We start from the raw sequence: 23,413 nt of genomic DNA, 5'->3' as shown, positions 1-23,413 counted from the left end.
ACTTAACTTTGCAAAACGGGGACCACAAGGCAAATATCTGCTTTTACTTTTCCCCTAAAGTTGTTCCTATACTGTGTGAATCAAAACATGTACACCACCTTACCTGATCCGCCATGTCAAGTCTAGCTTTGTGATGGAGAAGAAAATCCACCGCTGATATATGCCTTCTTGCAACAGCAAAATGGAACGCGGTGCGCTTCAGCTGAAATAAGCAAAGCTTTGGTTGTCAGGTCTGTAATACAGTTCTTTTCCTTGTGCAGGTGATCAGGATTTCTGAATTCTCTGATTATTGACAAATGTATTTGTTAATGCATATACATTTGCGTATTTCTCCTTCAACAGCCATGTTTGGTCTTTATCTGCATTTTTGTTCCCTTGGATAGAATTTAGGTATTGATTTTAAGGATTTCTTGTAGGACCAGAATGATTTAGTTACTCTATGTAGCATCATCCCTTCACTGAAATTCACTGAAATGTCAAAGTGGGATTAAGTAATCATATACTGCGTAGAGGAGATGCATGCCGTACAAGAAGCATCCATGTTTACTATTTTATTATATGGTTTGATTTGAAAAGCTGAGGACTAGATTTATGAAATTAGATTTGCTTTTGGTATCCTCCTTGCTTTTGACTATACCTCTGCAATGCATGACGAGATTTCTCCCTCACTCAGTATTAGTCACCTTCCCAGACTGAGTCATTATCTATGTAAATGAAAGCTTCCACCTTGCAAACAGTGAGTAATTTTACACAGGTGAATAGGCTCAATGCTTATCAGGAACACTTGATTAATTTTTCTTTAAAGTAATTAATGGTGTGACTTTAAAAGAGATTGGTTAACTTGAATTAAACTTCAGTGGAGAGAGTTTTGCTTCCAGTTAAAGTGAACATAACTGGGTTTAACATAATTCACTGAAAGTTTTCATACAAGGATATATAAGTGATTTAACCAATTAACTTTAAAAGTCAGTTTGGATTTGTTCTTTTATGGTTCTATGCAGATCAGCTGACTTATCCATGTGTAAGTCTAAATTTAGAGCTATGTGTTAAAAGCATAAAAAGGTGGGATTTATGACGTGTGTTTATGCCAGAAAAAGTGTCTTGCACGGAAATAGTTCTATCAATGAAACTTACCTGTTGGCAGCCTTGCTTATTTGGCTTGGGAGTACAGGGGCAGGAATGATCAACATGAACAAAAGAATGGTTTTGCCAGTAGAAGTTATGTCCCCACTAGGAGAATCAACCAATGCACAACACCCATATAGCTATGCTAGTAAATCTCTTATACTATAGGTCTGGTTTAAGGATGACAGAATAAAGATTCAAACTGCAGGACTGGAAAAGTATTTAGTTTAATTTCCTGAATTCTGGAAAGCAATAAGGAAGCAAGAACTACTTTTTAAGTGGCTTTTTGTAATTGATGGGAACACTCTCATTGTTCAAGAGAGGTTTAATCAAAAGAAATTTTTGTCTCCCTCTCTTTTTCACAAACAAACCAAGGAATGCACCTGTACTATCTCCTCAATTCCCCAGTGGGGAAAAATGCACGTGGGCATGGGAAGCAAGTTTTTTTCAGAACCCGTGATTAAGTAACATTGGATGTTTACGGGTAGATGATTTATACGTAGCCACTGAGGGCAAACTGTTCTCCACAACGCCCAGATTAGTATCACAACCGCTCACTGCTGTTGAAATACCCGTCATGTGGAACACAGAACTATGTTCTGTTACTGTAAAGTATACATTCTCAGATTTCAGGCCTAGAGTTGATGTCAGCATAAGAAATGCATTTTCATCTATCTAGGGTAAATCCGAACTCTGATCTCAGCCTGGAGCCAGAGGACACAGCAGAATGCCCCTGTGGTTCCATACAAACCGAACGGTAACACTTCACCCTTGAAATTTGTAATGCTAGCAGCATAAATTCATTCTCAAAGTGACTGTAAGGTTAAGTCCTCCTGCTCCGAAAGATGCAGAACTCAAGAAATTAGTCATCCAAAAACAGAGAGTAAATATTAAAGCAGGGACAATTCAGAAGTCCTTAGCTCCCAATGTGATGCACAGACTAGTGGCTAAATGCAAAGACCTGTGAGTTCTGCTGCATAAATCCTACTGTCCACACTGGATGTGTGAAACGTTTCTTAATCAGGTCCTAGAAGGGACTCCCGCAGCCTCACCACCCTCTAGTTGACGGGTCTAGCATGCTGGGATTCCACCATGCAACCCCGAGGAGTCACATTTCAGATCAGTGATCTGTCAGATGCTTCATACTCACAGTATCTACAGCATTTATATTAACATTCCTTTTAAACAGCTTTTCCATGGTTTCCAAATTGTTCATTTTAGCAGCATATTGAAATTCTCTCTCATCTGGCAATACTGTGGAAAAACATGATGAAAAAATTGTATTACTAAAAAAATAGCCATAACCAACTTAAGGGATGATGATACTGTTCTTACCTTCTGTCACTTGTCCTGATTTCATATGTTATGAGAATCATTTGCTTCTCATCATAGAGGTGTTCAAGGATTACATTTTTCTTCTCTAGAGACACCTGGCTGATGTTTCCAATTTCAACTTTTAAGTGCAAATAGAGGTAGACTTTTCACAGCATGGATTACCATTATTTGCACTGCTCACAGGAACAAGAGTTCATTTATGAAGCTCTCACCATCTAAATGGGTCCCACAGCATTTTATAGGCACAGCAGTGAACAGTACAAACCGCAGCATTTATTTCCTATTCTTGGAAAAGTTGCTCTGATTTAAAACAGAACACACCGCTAAAATACATTAAAATATATAGCAGTAACCAAATGGTATGACCCAACTGAAAAAAAAAACCCAAACAAACCAGGAGTTTTACAGGGAAAAAAAAAGGCGCGTACTTGAACTCAATATTTGGCCACAATGTGGAATTTACTATTAAATTGGGACCCTCCTTTAATGCCTCAACCCAAAAACAAACATCTGTTTGGTCAACAAAAGTAGCTGCAGCATGCATTTAGACACCTAATATTCAGTAACTTTGGAAAATAAAATTCCAGTGTCTGATAACTGGTTTAGCTAACTTAGAGATCGGTGTTTCTCATGTTCTACCTTAACATTTAATTAATCACTTAGAAGAAGTTCGTGTAGTAGTTAAATCAGTTGCAAAAATGTTACTAGATATTTTTAATTTCCTAGCATATCACACTTAAAAAGTTAATCACTTAGATATCTTCTGTCTAGAATATTTTGGCCTGAAAACCGCTTGTCCAATGATATCACCAAAGAGGACAGCACCCTCTGTTGAACTAGAAACTGCAGCAATTATCTATTCCCTAAAGGCCTCTCATGCAAGTTCATCCTACTGCATTACATCTAAGTTCCTTAACGACTAATGAGAACACAACTTGAGGCAGTATGACTGCAGAGCATACTAAGGAAAACCAGTATGGCATTCACTTAATTGCATTTTACATGCTACCCATTATTATAATCTCAGTGGGAATAATCACAGTTGTACTGTACAAAATGAGCTAGAAATTAAACTAGACACTTGCAAAGCTGTTTCTGGTTTTCCTATGACATTATCCAAGCACCTCAAACAACAGAAGCATCCTCCCAAAATTCTCTGGAAATCACAGAATATTACTTTTTGTTTTACAACATGGGGGCACAGCCAAAAAAAAAAAAAAAGCAGTTGCAAATAAAAACACATCCCTGGCATCTGTGACAAGGAGTGTGGCTGACAGCAAAATCAGCATCGTGAACAGGCATCTTTGCAGAATAAACGCCTCACCCGTAGTTTTCGTAGTCTACATCCTAAAGAAGTATCTGGCAGAGCTTTCCACTACCTTGATTTCAAACATGGGTAAACCAATGGTCGCAGGGTATCTTGCTCAAGGCAAATTTGCGGCAAACATGGAAACAAAACATAGGGCACCAATTAGCTGCAATTAGTTATAATTAGGCCATAGTCATTCCTACCGACTACTGATGAACACTCACATACGTATCTTACATGAGGATGCAAAAATAAATGCTGTTGCATCTCAGGACATTCAGGAACAATCCTAAGAGTTTACTCGTGCTGCCTTCAAGAAACAAGAGAAAAGGATGTTTCTTTACTGTATCTGCATTGGCAAGGAGAGTTTTGTTGTAGTTCTGACCAAGAATTAATGGCTGATCTTTTCTCTCCTGTCCAGAAGTCATGAACTGGCCGTATGCTGTTAAAAAGATGACCTTTTGCTTTGGGCGTGATGTTTCTTAATAATCTCTCTCTCTTAATACCTCTTAATTCAGGAGTTAAGAACAGTGGCGATCCAGACACACCATGGCACTGACTCGCTGCACAACCTTTTGCTGCTTTTGCAAAATTATTTTTTCATGCATGAAATTACAGCAGTATAGAGCTGTCAGACTACAGATTTATGGAAGCTTTCTGTTAAAGCTGGGGTCTCCAGGATTTGGTACTCCTTGCGTTATTAGCAATTGCTCTATTTTCAAGTAACAGCAGCAATCAATTATCTATTTGTGGCTGTCAATCTTTTTGGGGAGTTGTTTTCTTTGGCTTCCTACAAAATGTCTGACTTATTACCCTACAGGTTATAGCATAACTATATAACTATAAAATATATAGTTATATTCAATTTTTCTTTTGAGCTAACTAAAAGTAGTAATTTTATCAGTTAATTTCCTTTGTAGAGAGCCCTGTCTGCAGTGTATTGAACATCCCAACATTTCTCCTCTCTTAGAAGGTCAAGGAAGTAAAAAGACGCAGAAAAGTAAATCACTTTGTTGACCTGAAAACAGGTCTGTTGTCTTCCTCAACAGAAACTCAAGCTTTGAGGTACCGTCAATTTTTCTTTCCCCATGTTTACGTCTTATTTTAGTGGCCTCAATCTGTCTTTCAGTAATACCACAAATGACTTCCAATGAAGTAAAAAAGTGCAACAGAGGTTTCAGTACTCATAGACCTGTTGGCAGGTGCTCCGCCCCCAGGATGTGACTAATGCCAGCAAACCCCCTCGGACAGCTTCAGGGATGGAGTTAAAGCAGGGCGCAGGGCAGTTTGCAGGACCTGTCCCTTGGAACACGGACATGCCAAACCCCAGCTCCGGATCCCACATCCACGCGTCCTCGCTGATGTCTTTTACTATGTATAAAGAAGTTCATATTTAACCTCCTCCTTTTCCCTGCCCCCCACCACTCATTTTGTTCTTTGGTTGAGGCTAAAAGCAGGTTCGGGTGGATCCCACCATCCCAGCAGCCCTGACAGGGCCTGGTGTGCCGCCTCCGGGCAACGCAGCCCGGGGCTGTGCTGCCCGCAGCGAGGGGCCCAAGGCCAGTGCTGCTCGCTGGGTTACCTCTCCTCTGAGCCCCGCACACTCACAGCTGTCATGGCTGGCTGCAGCAGCTCCCTGCATGGCATCCTCCCCGGTGCGGAGCAGGCGGCTCAGCCCCTTCATTGCGGCCCTTCGGCTCCTCTTCCTCCTCACCAGAGGGAAGGGGCCTCAGGCCAGGGTGCTGAGGGAGGTGCCCTGTGCTGGCCTCGACAAACCAGTTCCTGGGGCCGTGAGTTGACTCAAGCACACCCAGCCAGGCCCTGGCTGGCAGCAGCCTCAGGGCACGCCTGCAGCAGCACCCCGGCGCTTGGCCACATCATCCGAAGAGGGAGAGGTGCGGAGCAGCTTTAGGAGTTTGTTTTAAAAGAAACCAGGAACTAAATACATAGAATTTCTTGATACTAGCTAGGCACCAAACAGGGTCATCCTTGCACAATCCCCCCCAGGTCGTCTCTAGTGGCAGGCCTTATATGCAAACAGCAGTTTGCACCTACAAATGCACACACAAGACAAAAAGGTAGTCCGGTTTGCTGCTGAAGTGCTTCCCGAATCATCACACAAACAAGAAGCACTTTTGAAAAGCAATGCCACAAGTACACACATACAGACACACAGAAGCATCACAGCTTCCATGGGACCCCTGGAGCCAGGTGGCTTTGTCACTAATTATAGGGTAGTCATGGAGCTCTCTCTGCAGGCTGAAGGCCATTTTGGGGGGAAATTCCTCTTGGGAACTATTCCCACTGCTGCGTTCACTGGACTGGAGAAGGTGACTGTCCCTGTGACCCTGCAAGCTTGGCACAGCCTTGGGATGCGAGAGTCTGAGGTGCTTCTGCCATAAATTGGGGCAGCAATATGCATGTGCAGTAGCGGTATTGATCCAATCACAAGACACTTCATTTTCAGGGAGACAATATTTTCATTTGCTTTTGTCCAAGTCCAGTCAAAATCAATACACACATCCCCAAAGGTTCAGTTGCTGTGAACTGACATACTGAGATCCATCTAATCTGCTTCTCAATTTATCTTGAAGTCCACTGTTACTTTGTTCTACTTAAGCCAGCACTGATATTTCATTTCACATAGACAATGATTTTCTGAAATAGGGCATAAAAATTGTTTAAAGTGACTACGTTAAATTTTACTTTAAAAACAGCCTTTGATATTGCTAACATTTCAAACTAAATATTGGAAAAGTAGCTCCAAGAATGCAGGACTATCAGTATTCAGCCTTACATAACTGAAGACACATTTGAGTTCCTTCACTGTCATTTTTTCTTTGTAATTAAATTACACAGTCATCTTAACTTTCAAAATTAACACTGTACATGTCCATGGTAAAATTAATCTGAAAGACTCAAAAGAGTTCGTAAAGTGAGAAAATTTGGATACAAAACTATTTGCTCAGATTCTGCTTATCATACATGAAGAGATTTCACCATTCTTTTCTCCTTTAAACATTTTTGATACGGTCAGGTTGTGATGTGTAAGAATCCTTACACTTGATACACCTTGGTCTGATAAGACAGTTTCATCAACTGTACTTCCAATAGGTGAATGTTACTCAGCTGAAAAAAAACCCTGAAAATAAACCCAGGGTGAGAAGAACAAGTAACTGATCTAGCCTTAGCTGAATCACGGAGGTTTCACTTTTACTTGCTTCCTGTGAGTCAAACGTTCCAGCAAAACTTCGTAAGAGGAAGAGTTTTATTTCTGTATGGTGACTGGGCTAGTAATACAGACGCACTGTTTGCAACTTTAATGCTCTTTTTTGAAATGAGAGACAACAGGCAACTGTGGAATGACTAGGTTTGCCTACAAAGCTGGCACCAAAGGAGGAATAGATTTGCAGCCTTACATAGAGCACAAGTTATAGTGTGAATCTTTAAACCAGGATCATAATTTTACACAGAGTCTGGAAACACCAGCTGTTAGTTTCCAGTTCTAATTACTATCATACAATACTATTTCACAGTGTAACCCTTGTCTCTTGACTAACTTTGCCAGTACAACTATACTTTATGTGCTCAAACTTTGCAGGCAGGAAGTTTGCCACATTCTCTAACCACTTCCCACAATCTTGATTCTTCCAAATGGCCTCAGCAACCTGCAGAAAAGACTAATGCAGAAACTAACAGAGATGCAGAATCCAGAAGAAAGTGCAGAGCAAGGGAGTACTGGAACATCTTCCTCATTTGCCTTCACAACGCTCTCTCTCTGCCAGGAACTCAGAGCATTTTTTTTAATATTTAAAGTAACAGTGTAATAAATACATAAACAAGTAGAACTAATATAAAGAAAAAATGTAAGGTAAGACAAAAGCATTTTGAATAGTGCATAAAGAAGAAAGAGGAAAAAGTAAAAGTTATGTCCTGTAAAAGAAGGCGAGAGTTGAAGATAAAGTCAAGGTAGTCAGTATTATGTTTTTATTAAACTGTGTATTAATCTGTATTAAACTGTGTACTTTTAGTAAAAGTGCAAAACTCCGCAGGATTGTGAATCCCCTGGTGCATGAATTGTTAGCCCGTGCAACTGCAGCACCTTACAGTCACCCTCATTCCTCCCTCACTGCTTATGGTTACAGCTATCTGTTGCCACTTGCCTTTGCTTATGAGTAGTGATTAGAACAATGAAATGGAAAGGCCCAGTCTCAACAGGTGCTCACATATACAAACGGCAATCAGAAAAGACACAGCAGAGATCCCCAGACCACCAGCTGGACAACAAACTCAGGCACCTGCAGGCTGATCCCTAGGTTCACTTGCAGGCAGTATGATTCTTGATGGCTCCAACCTTCTGCTTGGATCTGCATACTACAATGTGAGAGAGAGAGAGAGAGAGAGAGAGTGATGTGATAAACCATCCCAAAAACAATTTCAACAATGGATCAAGCTACAGGCAGAGCAATTCAAGCCCAAACTCTGTCCTGCTGATGTTCCTGCCTGTTACTGACACTTCAAAGTGGAACTTCAGCAACTTTGAGCACAAAACAGCATAAGCCAAAGTATTTATATATTCCAAACAGGAAAGTTTCCAGAAATAAAGATTTTGGTACACCCAGGCCAGACAACTAATAAACAAAATTGGTCACCGTGATATCCAACCACAGTAACGCAATCCATAGGCAAGATATGTGAAAACTCAAAGGTAAATTAATATATTACTATAGATAGCAGCAAACAGATTCAATAGGAAAATGCTATTCTACAGCCTAAGTTTTTGGGTATTGAGGATTTACAAGATAAACTCGAGCAAGTCTTGTTTTTAGGGGGGCCACTTACGCCAAGCATCCTCCTTACAGATAAATGCTTTGCGGTCATGCGTATGCTGTCTGCATTCCTCTCTTCAGAGCTGAAGAACATTAAGATCACAGAAATGTCATCCTTTTTCTCTATCATACATAACTAAAAGAGGAATTCAAGATAAAGTATATATATCTACCTTAAATAAGAGAGATACTTACACTACACAAAAATTCTCATCCACTGCCAACCTAGATCACTCATGTGGTCACTCATGTGATCTCATTTGCATGAGAAAAGGAGGCTGAGGGGAGACCTCATTGCTCTCTACAACTACCTGAAAGGAGGTTGTAGCGAGCTGGGTGTCGGTCTCTTCTCCCAAGTAACTGGCGATAGGATGAGAGGAAATGGCCTCAAGTTGCACCAGGGGAGGTTTAGATTGGATGTAAGGAAAAATTTCTTTACTGAAAGAGTGGTTAAACATTGGAACAGGCTGCCCAGGGAAGTGGTTGAGTCCCCATCCCTGGAGGTATTTAAAAGATGTGTAGATGTGGCACTTAGGGACATGGTTTAGTGGGCATGGTGGTGTTGGGTTGACGGTTGGACTCGATGATCTTGGAGGTCTTTTCCAACCTTAATAATTCTATGGTTCTATGTGCTTCAAAACTGTGGATATAGTAAGCATGGAATGGCTCACACACAGAAAATAATTTATACATTAAATTAAACACAGTATGAAGAAATTTCAAGATGCTAATGAAAACAGATTTTAAGTTAAGGTCAGTTACATAACACACACACACGCTGAGAAACATGCAAAACAAAAACATTGCTTACACAGTCTTCTCCACAAGAACAGAGATGAAAAATCGTATCACAGAAGTTTATGACAATACTTAATTGTGTACTGAAGGCCTTCTTCAGATAAAAACAGTAATAAATACGGTATAAGAAACTGTAAGAAAAAAAGGCTTCTGTTTTGCACTGCAGTAAATAATTTACATGGAAAACATTAAAATAATCTCACCCAACACTTCCTGTAAACACACAGAATCACCTTTCCAAAAGGTGTATTTTTACACACATCTCAAAAGACAGACGTTTCTGGCTTTAGAATCAAACTGTGAGTTTTGTTTCCACATTAACTCTAACATACTCCACAACTTTAACTTCATGACACTCAGATAACTAAGACACTTTTTTTTTTAAACAGATGGTAAGACAACTTCCGAGGCTAAGCCAAACTAAGTTCATTTGTTCAAGCACTTACAGTAGTTTACTTTTTGCTAAGTAATGCATACGTAAAAATACACATTTTAAAGAAATACACACAATGACAAGGCAATACTTAGATTCTACACTTTATTGAATCAGACAAACTAATAAAGGGACAGGTGTTCACTTTCTAAACAGCAGCGGTAGCTTAAGTCATTGTTCCCTCAGTTGCTTTTATGTCTTTCCTATGAAAAGTTTCCAGCTTCCAACTCTGTCAACAGAGCAGCTCATGCTGAATGCTTGCTGACCTGGTTTAGAAAAAGTCAACTGAGTCAGCTTAGATAGTCTGAACTAGTCCAGCTGATTTGGTCCGAAGCAGGTAAGGGAGTACTGACATGAATTCAAATGACAGAGCTGTGGGTACAGTGGCATCTGGCAAACAAACAGATGAGCAGGTAGAGATGGTGAAATCATTCCAGCAAGTTTGGAAACAAAAAGGCACGTTCTGGACTTAGCCTGGTCATCTAAAACATACCAGGTACACATTTGTTTGTTTAAAAAACAAGCAAACCCCAAAGTACTTCCAAAACAGTTAAACAACAAAACAGATGCTTCTATAGTAGCCACTTCTTTTAAAGATTTTGCAATTAAAAAGCAGTTTATATTTCATACAGGGTCTGACATTGTTTGTATAACTTATAAGAAATATGCTGTAATGATAAATTATTTGCCTGATAAATACTTAATTATAATAAAATGTCTACATTTAAGCAATTTGGTGTGAACAGAAAAAAATCTAAACAGAGTATTTTAAATATTTGCACTTTACAACTTCCTCCTTCCACATATGCACTCATAAAATATCATTTATTCAGAAATACAAAATAATTTTAAAGAGAAAGATAGTTAAACAATAAGAAGGTTCAGCATCTTGCATATTTGTACGTCATTCATACTATTATTGCACCATGAGACCTTTTATTTAAAGTAAATTTAGTGCTACTGACCGGTAACAATTTCACAATTGCGAGAAAATTGAAGTTCTCAGTCTCTTTGGAAAGGCCAAGGATCAAACAGCATTTGTCTGACTAACCTGGAGGAATCCTCTCATCAACAGGTTTATTAACATTTTTTAAATCAGCGAAGTAATTCTGTATCTCATCACAATGAGTCCTTCAGGGCTGGTCCATCAACTCCTACTGAAGTCATTTTCAGTGACAACAATGAAAGCTTGACTGTGCTCTAAATTCTTGTTCTTTTCCCTTGAAACAGTCTGACAAATCAATTTTTGTGTCCACTGAGAAGACAGACGGTCATAAGCTGAAATCAAGCAACTCAGCTCTTCTTTGTTATCACACAGCTAATACCACAATTAAATTTGGTGTTGAATTGTCCAAAGAAGTGTCAGCCTGAGCTACGATGGCTACCACAGCCAATACAACCAACAGAGGAGATGGCAGGTCAGGTGTGGGAAGAGGACCTTCAGTAAGCACAGCGTGGCACCCCAGCTGATTACTCCTGCTTTCTAGGGAGCTCACCCTACAGGCTTGCTCAATGGCAGCTCTAATCTCCCTGTTCTGTTTGTTGAACAGCAGAGAAAATTCATGAGGCTGCTCGTGACTCTAACAAAGTTCCACATGTTTAATATTATTAAAGTCAAAGTGCTAGCGAATTTTGATTCTCGGAAACAACTGGGGAAAAAAGTATTATTCTCAAAAAACAAACAAACAAACAAATTACTTCAGTTGTACCTCTTCTTCTACCTCAAACATCATGTTCTTTTTACACAGGCAATGGTTCCAAAGTGACAGGCACCTGAATCCAGCCTATCACCAATGCTAAATTAATTTGCAGTCATAAAACACTATGAAATAATTCATATAGAGTATGTTGCTACACAGTCATTTAAAAAACATTTCAATTGTATGTTTGGAATTGCTCGACTTGGCCTTTTTTGATACTGGCTGTGCAGTTGTTAGTCCAGACCTAAAGTTAAAGAAAGAAAAAAAAACAGTGAGGTTAAAATATACAATGCATACCTACACAACTTGTACAACTCTGAATATTTTTCTAAACTTTATTATTTTAAAATGTACTCAAGTTTTTAAATGTGTACTCAAGTTTCCAGAAAACCCTTACCTTTTTGTTCCTTGTGATGGATTTGTGCATTGCTGTCCTCTGCTTAAACCTCCTAGAAAGTAATTGGAAACAACCAAGATTACTTCAATAAGGAAAGAACGCTTCAGAAATTACATAATGGCAGAACTTCTAAAAGAACAGTTTTGGGTAAAGCTTTTCTTTTTTTTTTTTTCTTTTTTTTTTTAACATAAGCAAATTTAATCTGTCTCAAAGAGCAGATAACATTATCTGCAGTTTGAGTACTGTAGTTTATATTAACATTTTTAAAAGAGAAAAACAAAAAGCCTTTAGTTTATTGAATTCTGAGAGATTAATTTGAACCTTGTTGTAGTTTTCAGAAATGTTTCAGCATAACATAGTTGATTTTCACAGTGGTTGTTGAAAACTATATTTTTAATTTTTTTATCTTGCAGGGGAAAAAAGAATCTTTGCCACCAGTAAGTTTTTCATTTAAAACAAAGCCTGTTTGCACATGTAACAACAATACTGCTTATAAAATTTTCTGTGAAAATATTCATATTCTAAGTCTTAATTCTGTTCTGATAATTCTAACACACTAGCATTTTAATTTCCTCATATAAAGCTCCCACATTAGATTAGGGACAAGGTACTTCAAGCAGATACTTAACTACCTGCACATGTCCTCTAATCTGGCCAAAGATTAACTCTTCATCAAAAAGAGAAACTACTTGAGTAAATATGGTACTGGTTTGGCATGTTACAGGTGCAGTTATGTGAAATATTTTATTAGATGTAAAACAGGCTTGCAAGTTCCTGCCTTTATGCTTTAGTTCACCATCTCTCTGTTTTTGCCAGCACATTACATAATGGAACTTTTCTGTCAATTGAATCTCTGAAACAATCCAGGTTGAAGATGTTTTCATTGATTTTCACTTAAATCTCAGTGGCCTTACAAACGCCTTTCTGAATATGGTTGGGGAGTAGCAAACATGCAATTTACAGAAATGAGCAGTAATTCCTATGTCACCATTGTGGCAGAATACACTGTATAGCTACCATCACATTCATAAATCTAGTTTGCCATGAAAACCAATCTGATATTTTTTAAATAAAAATGTACACTCTTACACAGGCCATGCTCAAATGAACTTCTTGTAAAAATCTCAAAGCCCTGAAAAGTTCAAAGTATACCATCACAAATTATTTTAATTGTACAACCAGATAATTTGAACAATCAAATATATCCTAATGCACATACTCACCAACTCTGTTTGAGTTTTCCATACTGTAAGTCTTAGTAGGAAAATCTTTTTTTTCTGTAAGCTCCTGGATAAGGCCTTTATTTAAGCAGAGATCCACATGTCTGTTAAATGACACTAGACTGGTGGTTTTCTGTTCTGAATTACAAACTGGACAAACAAGAACGCTGTCTTCTTTGGCTTCAAAGAAACAGGATGAACTAGTTTCTTCTGTATGTTCAGACTTTTCAAAATGGTGTTCATTGTCTTGCGAAATTCTTTTGGGGAAAAGACACTGTTTCATACACAGTTTTCTAGCAATATCACTGAGATTGCTAGGCTGTCTTTCTCTGTGAGGTTTATCAGATATTATCCGAGTGAATTTTTCTGTGCTATTGCTAGTAGAGTTGTCACATATACTTGCAGACTGGTCTGTTCCTGCTAACTGATCTGGTTTTTTTTTTTTACATTCATCAGCATTTTCATTTTTAAATTGTGGAAGACAGTTAAGTGTATTTTCTCTTGAATTGTCATTCTTGGATATTTCCACGGTACCTTTAACAAGAGTCCCATTGAGGCATTCATCAATATGCCTATTAAGCTCTTCCAAGTTATTGCTGCTTTGTTCCTCAAAGCAAACAGGGCAGGTGAAGATCTTACACACATTAGAATTCTGTAAGTTTGTGACTTCCTTTGTTTCTTCCACAAAATTTGCTGATGATTTCCTATCGTGAAAGGGCTGCTTACCTACAGTTTCATTTGGAGAAAGATTCTCGCTGGTTAGTTGCCTTGCAGCTCGCTTTTTATCAAAAAAACTCCCTCTGGGAGATGCTTCTGCATTTTTTGTGAAATATTCTTGGTTGGACTTCTCTGGCTGAAGCCTAAGAAAACCACTTTCTTTTCCTGATTTTAAGAAACTCGTAATGCTTTTTTGTTGGTACTTCTTCTCTTCTTCACTTAGAAATCCTGATACTCGTACACCTAACAATGAAAACCAAATTTATAATACCAATTTTATGTAAACTTGATAGTAATTCTTAATAACACCTTTTGAGGTACATATCCATTCAATAAAAGTGCATTTTATCTCTAAACGGAGGCTATACTACCTGCAAATGCTAACAATGGATCGCAAGGCCCATACAATTTTATCAGACCCAAACACTTGCCCAGCCATATTATTAATTTCAATACCCATGAAGTTTTAACTGATTGCACCATAACATAAGGCTATGAATTTAATACAGTTATATAGAATTCAGTCTGAAAGAGAGTTTTGCATGAAGTTTCCCCACCAAAATATTTTTTTCTTCAGCACATTCTAATATTATAGCAAGTAAGTTTTATATATCACTGAATGGTTCAAGCAGAATGTATAAGCACCTGAAACACATGGGTCTTAGAATCAAAACAGAGTTTACTTTTGACAGAAATTCTCACATTTCTTGCAGAACATAGCATCTTCAAATCCGTAAGCACTTTTATTTAATGCATTTGTTTCTAAAAGAGGTTTTGGACAGAAACTACCTGTTGCTGTGGTGCAAAGCAGATTTAAAAGCTCTTTTAAGGCAGCAGACCTAAGCACTGTCATGCGTTAAGATTCTACTCTCGTGTCGACGTTTATGTTGTTCCAGGGCTAACAGGTGGTAGGAAAAGTACAACCTCAATTAGTAAAACATTCCTGAGTCACCATTCAGCACTCCAGACCTGTTTCACTTTGCAGAAACTACCAGGGTAGTGCAGAAAGGATAAATCCATTTATACCGATTTTACTTAGAGTACGGTCTATTACTTTGATACACTGTAACATCTAACTCTGAAAAGGAAGAATGAATTTTAAATATTTTACCCATAAGTCTTATCCGTAAAGGGTGAGGAGCAACACTATCAATTTCTGTTCCTAACAAGTCTCTAGCAACAGCAAATATTTCCTCTTCAGTAGAAACAGAAGACAGCACAGTTGAAGCTCTTGTTCTTACTTCGAAGTTCACATTCTTTAGCTTCAAGGTAACAGTTTTACCCTATGCAAAAAGAAAAGAAGAAAAAAAAAAGGAAGAAAAAAAGAAAAAAAAAAGAAAAAAGTTAAGCATGTCATAGATGCCACATAATAATTTCTCTGCCATATATGTAAGGGCCCTAAGGCCACAGTCAAGACTGTGTGCTTATCTGTGTACAGCAAGGGGCACTGCCAAGAATTTGTCTGCAAGATTCTGCACTTGCTTCTAAACTGCTGCCAAAGTCCAATTCTCTGAACTGGGTCATTTGGCTATGGTTCCCAGCAGACCATCTGCCACCAGTGCATGTTCAGTACATTTCATGCTCTGGCTACAGTCACAACTTCTACCCTGTCTACAAAAAAATATTTCCTCACTTGAAAACTTTCAGTGCAGATATCTTAACTTTGCTGGGAAAACTACTAATGATGCGAAGTGATATCCAATTAAGGATTCGCCAAAAACTTCCTTCCTCCTGCATAGTGCTATCAGAGCCACACAGAGCATCTGTGTTTGGCATAGATACTCCCCTGGCAACACCTTCCAAACCATTTGTGTGATTTAGTGTGCCCATCCAAATGTAAATAAATGGCACTACTTTTGTTCTGGTGCTTTTGTAAGGTTATCCCTTTGTCCTTCTTAGCTGATGATTTCCCTTTCAACCTGTTGTCCTTTGAGACAATCTTTTATGGCTGAAGACAACTAATCACAATTCTTTTAGGTCTTGAACGTTATTCCTTGCTTTACCACAAAGACCTCCATAGAAAAGATAAACTGTTCTTTCCAGATAATAAACAGAAATTTGGGGAGAAGGAATACAGGGACTGTTCCTACCATTCATACCAGTGAATGGTATGAATAACTTGTCAGCAGGTTTGGGACATATGAACTTCTTAAACTACACTACTGGCTACTGACTGGATCCTGTATGAATATGGGAGAGAAACACAGTGTTTTAAATACATTAGAATTACATTATTGACCAAAGCACAGCTCATAGACAATCAGCTCTATTATTCGTTTATAAACATTGCTTTTAGCATAAAATGTTTATATGTTAAATAACTTGGTTAATTAATTTTTTCCATGCATATTATTAGATAGCCAACTGAACGATATCAAAATGCTGCCTAAATCATTCTGAATTTCTGCACATTAAAGAATGGAAACTTCTGAAGATAAATTGCATGGTATGATGCTGCCAAAAGCCTTCACACTAACACTGCATTTAATGTTTGAGTGTAAAGTGGTGTCTTTTTGCGAGTAAACAAGAGAATATAAATACCTTAAGTCCCTCTTTCTGTAGCTCTTGAGCAAGGTCTCTGCAGAGTTCTCGACACAAGCTGTACTGGTCTTCTGCTGTGTTTATTTCACTGAATGTTCTAAGATAAAGATATGATCTTTTTTTCAGTATGAATGCTAGAATTTGTTCAGTGGCTGCCATCTAAAAGTATTTTTTGTACAGTTAAACTATATCAGAAGAAGGTTGTATGAGTGTTTACTTCAAGGAAGAATGAATATTAATACCAATATTATACAGAAAGATTTGTGCACATTTATGTGTTTCAAAATGTTTGCAAAGCCCTTCAAATAGTGAAATAATTTGCCTTTCAATTTTTCATGCACTATTTGAAAATGTATCAGATTGAAGGTCATTAATGCTTAAATATTTGCAAGGGAGAATACTAACACCAACTGAATTCATGGAGCCAGCCAAGTTATTTGTATTTAATCTCCTTTTAACAGTGCTGTGTAACATCAGAAGAAAGAAAGGATTAGAAAGTCAATATCAGTGTCAAGTATCAGAAATAAATAATGCAGACGCTAAGAAAAAGATGCCAGCTAGGATAATTGTGTCTAGCCTCAGAGGAAGAAAATCTATCTTTCTGCCAAAAATGTTGCAAACTGCCTTTGCTAGAGCTTCTTAGCAGGGGAATTACAGCATTTTTTTTGGTTGTGCATCTGCTTTTTAGTAATAACATGAGAGGAAAGGCAACCTTCAGTTAGTACCGGTTTTAAGAGAAGCAGGAAGCAAAACTTAGAGCTGCCAAATGCTTTTGGAAAGGTCTCACAGATCCATTGTTTCATGCCAGGCTTTACATTTATGAGCGTAGAGTCCCTTTAGTTACACTGGATTTCCAATCTTTAAGTTATATTCAGGTTTACCTGACTGTATTGACAAGTCATACCCTAGTATGATTCACGTTCCCCTAAGAATGTTTGCATGCTGCCAAGCTAACGGGACGAATACTTTACTGTGGCTCCCATGCCATTATCCAAGGAGTAACTCATGTTATCCTGGCAATGCTGCAGTGATTTACAGCACTGCAATGCTGCAGTAACTGGGAAGCTGTGTAAGTCCTAAGTTTGGAAGGGGTAGGATAGAGTGAATGCTATTTCAGGCCCGTCTCTTCCCCCATATAAACTAGTTTCATGATCTCAGCAGCCCATTGCCGTCTCTGGTCTAAAACAATTTCCCTTAGGGAAAAAGGAAGGAAGAAAGAAAAGCAGAAAGGTACAATAGGCTACCCAGATTATCTGTCTGCCTGCAAACCAGCACAAGACTACAGCCATAAATTTCTCAGCTCTGGTGGTACCAAACCTTACGGGGCTTTCTTAAGCTGCCCACAACTATTAAGTCTCAATAGAAATAAGAATCTTTTCTTACCTTCTCTTCTAAGAAGAGATAACACATGAGGGTAGGGATAATTATTACGGTGCTCTACAGATTCTCCTTGCAGTATTTCCTTTTTAAAAATGACTTTTGGAAATGACATATACCACCTTCTTAAGGAACTTTACACTGGTAAAAACTTAAAAGTTAGGAAATGTAACCAATTTTAGTTAACCATGCAAAATTATTGTCCACTTTGCAAGTCTACCTTACACTATACTTGCTATGCATGTGACTGCAGGCTCCTAGACTGATATTGACATTAAAATGGAACATACAAAAAAAATTCAAGCCCTTATATATCTATCACCTATATTATGGCTTAAAGACCACTTTGATTCATTAAAGGCATTAGAAGAATCAGATGATGAGAAAAGAGAACACACAAGCCAACAGAAGTACCTCCATAGTGTTCTGAAGCCAAGGAAAAAAAAGTAATGAAAGCTTGAATCTGATTTAGTGAGCTTGTTGTATATGCGGTTTTTTAACACATATAAATACTCAATGAAATTATATGACTTAGAAAAGTATACATAACTTGGCATTAAGTAGGTTTAGTGATTAATGTAATTTTTTTCAATATTAAAGAGGCATACCTTTCAGTGCTCATACTTTTTCTTTCTCCATCCCTTTAAAAAGAAAAACAATTTATGACACTCACTTCACCTAGAACTGTTAACTCTTCAATAAACTCAGTCAACTAATAGTGCTTCAATAACTAACAGCAATCTCTTCCATAAAAACTGGATGTTAACTTTTTCTACAAATCTTGTTCATCAAGTTTAAGTGAGTGTGAAATGGAGATTTTTTTAAAAAAAAACTTAAACTACAGTAGATGAAGTAAAGACACAAATCAGCCACAGATGTCAATAAAAATAAACAATGTGTAAAAAAAAAAACCCCAACCCCAACAAAACTACCCTCATATCAGGAGTCTTCTTTAAAAGAAAACTAACTAGAAATCCTATGCTGTCTTAGCTAGCTATAACTGTGAAGCACTGCTATTAAAATCCTGAACATACTAGATAATTGAATATTTGTTTATCTGAGGAGTTAGTTTGCTTTCTGTCTAAATTATGGCCGATGTTAAAGGTGATGTGTTAAGGCTTGTTTTGTTTCTTTGTTTGTTTTTTTCTTTCCGGTTTTAATTGAGCATCCTTTAACAACTCTTCTGCATATAAGGAGCTCCTCAGAGCATTTTCTTTTTAGGGCCGTCTTCTGTTTGTTAGTATATATTTGTAAGGAAATAACAAATTTGGTATCCTCAGATTTTCCTAAAAGAAGCTAGTCAAAAACAATTACCATAAGACAAACCATTTACTGAGGACTCAGGTGTTGGTATGTTAAGGGCTTGCTTTCTCCACGCTAAAATCACTGAAATCAAGCTTATGTTAATAAAAACAAAACCAATAAATAAATTTCTCATACAACACCATTAAAAATGTGTTCCACTTCACAGTGATAATCTTGGCTTTTGAAATGCTCCTTTTTTTGTTTTTTAAATGTACTGGGAGATTTCCCAGACTGTACAACACCTATTGTGAATAAGCAAAGTGAGTGTACCAATTATTAAAGGACCATTTGAGGTTGCATTATCTTAACAGAAACAAATATTTGGAAAACCACATTTTATCTTTTATCCGGTCACCTTCACAAAGTCAATCTTACTGCATATTTTGTTTCAAGTCAACATACTTCTGAAAAGAAAAAAAAAACCCACAAAGATTTGTGCTAGCACATTACTGGCCTAGAAACTGCTAACTGTATATATTATTTTGTAGTCAAATGGAAAAAATGGAAGATCTATTACTGTCAGAGAAGTAACAGAAATAATATGGAATAGGTCTTTCAGAAGTACATAAGACACTTTGGAACTCTTAATGAAACCAAATCATTGTCAAGCCATTTTTAAATAGAATTTCAGCACTTTGGGAAGGATAGAAGGATATTTAAGGAAGGACTATTTAAAAGAAAGGACTCAATCCTAAATTAAGACTCTTGGTTACACAAACAGCAAAATGCTATTTTGTTTTTAAGAACATGTTCCATGTTTGTATCCAGAACAGGCTTAGAAATTATGCACATTATTGAAAAGATGTATTCACTATTTCTCCCTTATTTCTCCCCTCCCAAACAGGAGGCTAAAAAGCCATTGAAGTAGTATGAACCTTAAAGGAGCAGATATGAAGAAGTATATAAAAATCTTCAGTTCTATTCCAGCAAATTCACAAGTTGATATTACAAACATGTACGTAAACGTGATATGAGACACAGAAACTTCACTTACTTTCATTAGAAATATGACAATTTACCACCAGAGAAGATCAGATACCAATGCGATTTTCATTACAATCAGATAATAATAAAAACCAATGAATGTATATTGTTTTTATAGAAGAAACAGAACTGAACACCTCTGCTTAGGATAACTCATTTCTCTTTAGCTATTTTAGTAATTATGAGATCATCCTAAATGATACTGACTTGATTCTTGACACACACTTATGCACTTCTCTGACAGACTTTTTGGATCTCACACATTAGACATGGCTGTACAAACTTTTGCTTTTTAATGTTTGGCTGTTGTGTGTATCTTAGCCGTAAGTATAACAATAACAGGTATCAGAGATCTTTTAAAATATATTAAACAAGACAAATTTTCATAATATTTGTTTGTCAATAAAGTATGTCTTAAAATGTACAGCATGTAACTTACACAAGGAAAAATTTAGAAAAATGTAAACGCAGGAGAAAAAAACCCAAAACATACTTTTCCAAATGTGTTGAACCCAAACCAAGGGAAATATCCAAGAAATTCCGCCAAGATGCTTCTGAAAAAAGAAGAGAAAGCAGTGCCCTCTGCTGGTAAAGTTCTGAGCAAGTCACAATTCCAAGGGCTTTTAACATCTTCTCTGTTACTTTTCCTATACCTGGCACCTGAAAAAGAGTAAGTATCATTATGCTGGAAACTTTCAATTTGTAGATCCAATACCAAGAACAACTTAGATCAAACACAACTGGGCAGATTACCTAGAAAAGTATATTTCTTCAGTAGAAATCTTGCTTTTAGAACATAAGGAATGTACATGATTGCATAGTAAATGTCATGGTATTTCTTACCTTTCTAATGGGCAAATCTTTTACGAAGTCTAGCACTGCTTGTCTCTCAGGAGCAATTCTGCATTGCCCATTAGGTTTATTACGATCACTGCACATTTTTGCTAACATTGTATTTGGCGCTATTCCTTAAAAACAAACAAACAAAACCCATATTTTTAAAAAATAGAAGACAACGTTTAATTTCAACTGTCCAATATTTAAAAGCACAAGAGTAGCCTATACATTTGGCAAAAATTAAACATAAGCAAAAGAATGATGATAACTGATGACCAGATTTGTTAGAATTCTGCAAAAAAATTTTGCAATAGATGTGAGAATATAAATACATGTGGTAGATTAAATATAATGGATGCACCAGATAAAGTGTACCTACTACTTTAAGATAGTCAGGGTAACACAACATGCACTAATCAGTCATGAGGGGTTAAATACCAAGTGTTTAAAAATAACATCAGTTACATGATTGAACAATTTTATGATGGTGATTATGGTAAGACAAAAGGAAATGCTTACAACAGCAGTTATAATGAACTCTTAATGAGAAGGAGATATTTCTTGTTTGTATTTCAGCAAAAAGACTAAATTAATTTTGACAAAATTTACCAAATTAAAGTCTTTTGTGGGCTACCACTGCCATGTAGTTATTTAGAAATATATATATATTTTTCACTGACACTGGTAGGGATGAGGAGGGATTGTTCTGTTCTATCAAAGTATCTGTTTTTACAAATGAACTCTGGAATTGGTTTAGCAAGAAAAATACAATTATTCTACGCTACAGCCCTAGAGGTGTAAATTTTTATTTGCTCATTGATACAACGTATTATTCAAGATGGTAAAAGTAATTCTATTTATTATTGATTATCAGTATTTTTTCAATTAGCCTTCTGTTTTTCACTTTTGCGCTTAAAACCCCTGATGCACTTACAAAAGCTATGTCTGTTTTCTAAATACTAACTTATCCTTAAGAAGACCAAATTTTAGTAGAACAAAATTATTATTTTGCTACCACTCAAGAAATAACATACATGGGAGGGGGGTCTCATCCTGCTTCTTCCTAGTAGCTGTTCCTTTACCTCTGCTTACATTCAACACTTCCCTGGCCTTCCATAGCTCCTTCATAAAGCACTCCCTGATGCCTCACTGACCTGGTTCACAAAGCAGTTCAGATGGCATCCAAACTAAGTGGCTAAGGACATACACTTGTTTAGTGACCTAATCCAGATTATTATCAAAACAGTTGAGACTTACAGGTAGGTTGCCTGAAGTCAAAAGTCATAAAACTTGAATGGTGAATATTAAAAAGCTAGTGAATAGTTTATTAACTTCAACACATATTTACTTCACTGGGAACTAACCTTTTAATGAATTTTGATATTGCCTTAAGCAAGGAACAGTGTGGAGAACAGTTAGAAATACTTAACAATATGAATCTGCTATTCAAACTAACAGCAATTTAGCAACCAGTGACAGATTTCACTATGACCACTGGCTTATGAAAACAATTTACATGAAGCACTAAAACAACAGCCACCAGTGCTAAGATTAGCTCCTGAGTGCACTGGTTGTTCTTCCACACTACTTATATTTCAAGAAGAAAGAAGCAGAGAGATGATATAACTGTTTCTATGATTAAAAAAAAACCCCAAACCCAACAAAAACAGGAGTGGCTTTGATAGCCATAACATCTCTTGAAACACTTGAAAGTCATGGTCTTTGCAGACTTGCAAAGAGAGCGTATTTCTTTGCAGCACAAGAATGCTGTGACAATGCTAATTTCTTAATTAATGCCCTCTGACATTAGAGTAGAAGACATTGTGGAAGTACAAAGCATTATTATTATTATTATTATTATTAGTCTGAATACCTGCACTAGCAGTCAGTTGAGTTTTCTGCTCAATCCTAAAGCGAATTTCCTTCACAACTTCCTCTGCAGAAGTTCCGAAGACAAATGAATTTTCCACTGATTGATCTCTTTGTTCAGGGTGGTCATCCATCAGAGGTGCGTTGTCTTCAAACAGTATTGGTGAAGAAGAGTACCCATCTTCATTAAATTTGGCAGATATATTTATATCATCTTTATCTATGTTAGATAGAAACACAAACAAACCATCCATTTAAAACACGTACTTCATTGATTTCCTTCTGCAGTGGCTAAAGAGTTCATTAGCAGTTTTATTTTTTTCTGTTTGAAAAAAAAACCCCAATTATTTAGCCAAAGCAATTGCATTACTTTTTTGTTTGAAGAAAGGAGACTCATAACTGCTTTGTTCTTAATATGATTTGAGCTTCACTGAGATTGGAAGAATTGGCTAGGAGACTGGACATAACTTCCAGAAAAGCAACAAGGTTTAATGGCCTGTTGCTGTAGCAGCAGAAAAACATCAAAATTTTGGCATTATTTTTGTTTCATATCAGAGTGAAGGTCAGATGCTCCTTCTTTTTGTGGAAATAAAAATATTTTGCAGTTTTTTCAATATTCTCTGAAGAAAATTAAGGT

At 37.1% G+C, this 23,413-nt stretch overlaps 2 protein-coding genes across 2 annotated transcripts in view; both read right to left on the bottom strand.

The window, feature by feature from the left end:
• Window positions 1–5,453, bottom strand: part of ANKDD1B (ankyrin repeat and death domain containing 1B) — a 31,348-nt gene extending 25,895 nt beyond the window's left edge. Inside the window, exons 1-3 of the mRNA XM_009327245.1 lie at window positions 5,378–5,453; window positions 2,276–2,379; window positions 104–202 (exon numbers count right to left, since the gene is read on the bottom strand). Of these exons, the coding sequence (XP_009325520.1) occupies window positions 104–202; window positions 2,276–2,379; window positions 5,378–5,453 (279 nt within the window). The remainder of the gene's footprint in view (window positions 1–103; window positions 203–2,275; window positions 2,380–5,377) is intronic.
• A 4,842-nt stretch (window positions 5,454–10,295) lies between these two features.
• The window catches only part of POLK (polymerase (DNA directed) kappa), a 35,792-nt gene continuing 22,674 nt past the window's right edge, over window positions 10,296–23,413 (bottom strand). Inside the window, exons 7-15 of the mRNA XM_009327243.1 lie at window positions 22,781–22,996; window positions 20,914–21,038; window positions 20,564–20,730; window positions 18,390–18,422; window positions 16,405–16,501; window positions 14,975–15,146; window positions 13,150–14,106; window positions 11,927–11,978; window positions 10,296–11,773 (exon numbers count right to left, since the gene is read on the bottom strand). Coding sequence (XP_009325518.1) covers window positions 11,689–11,773; window positions 11,927–11,978; window positions 13,150–14,106; window positions 14,975–15,146; window positions 16,405–16,501; window positions 18,390–18,422; window positions 20,564–20,730; window positions 20,914–21,038; window positions 22,781–22,996 — 1,904 coding nt within the window. The 3' untranslated portion in view covers window positions 10,296–11,688. The remainder of the gene's footprint in view (window positions 11,774–11,926; window positions 11,979–13,149; window positions 14,107–14,974; window positions 15,147–16,404; window positions 16,502–18,389; window positions 18,423–20,563; window positions 20,731–20,913; window positions 21,039–22,780; window positions 22,997–23,413) is intronic.

The sequence above is a fragment of the Pygoscelis adeliae genome, unplaced genomic scaffold (genome assembly GCF_000699105.1).
Source record: "Pygoscelis adeliae isolate BGI_AS28 unplaced genomic scaffold, ASM69910v1 Scaffold26, whole genome shotgun sequence".
Classification (NCBI taxonomy): Eukaryota; Metazoa; Chordata; class Aves; order Sphenisciformes; family Spheniscidae; genus Pygoscelis; species Pygoscelis adeliae.
Note: the sequence above shows the minus strand (reverse complement) of the source record. Positions and strands in the feature narration are given on the sequence as shown.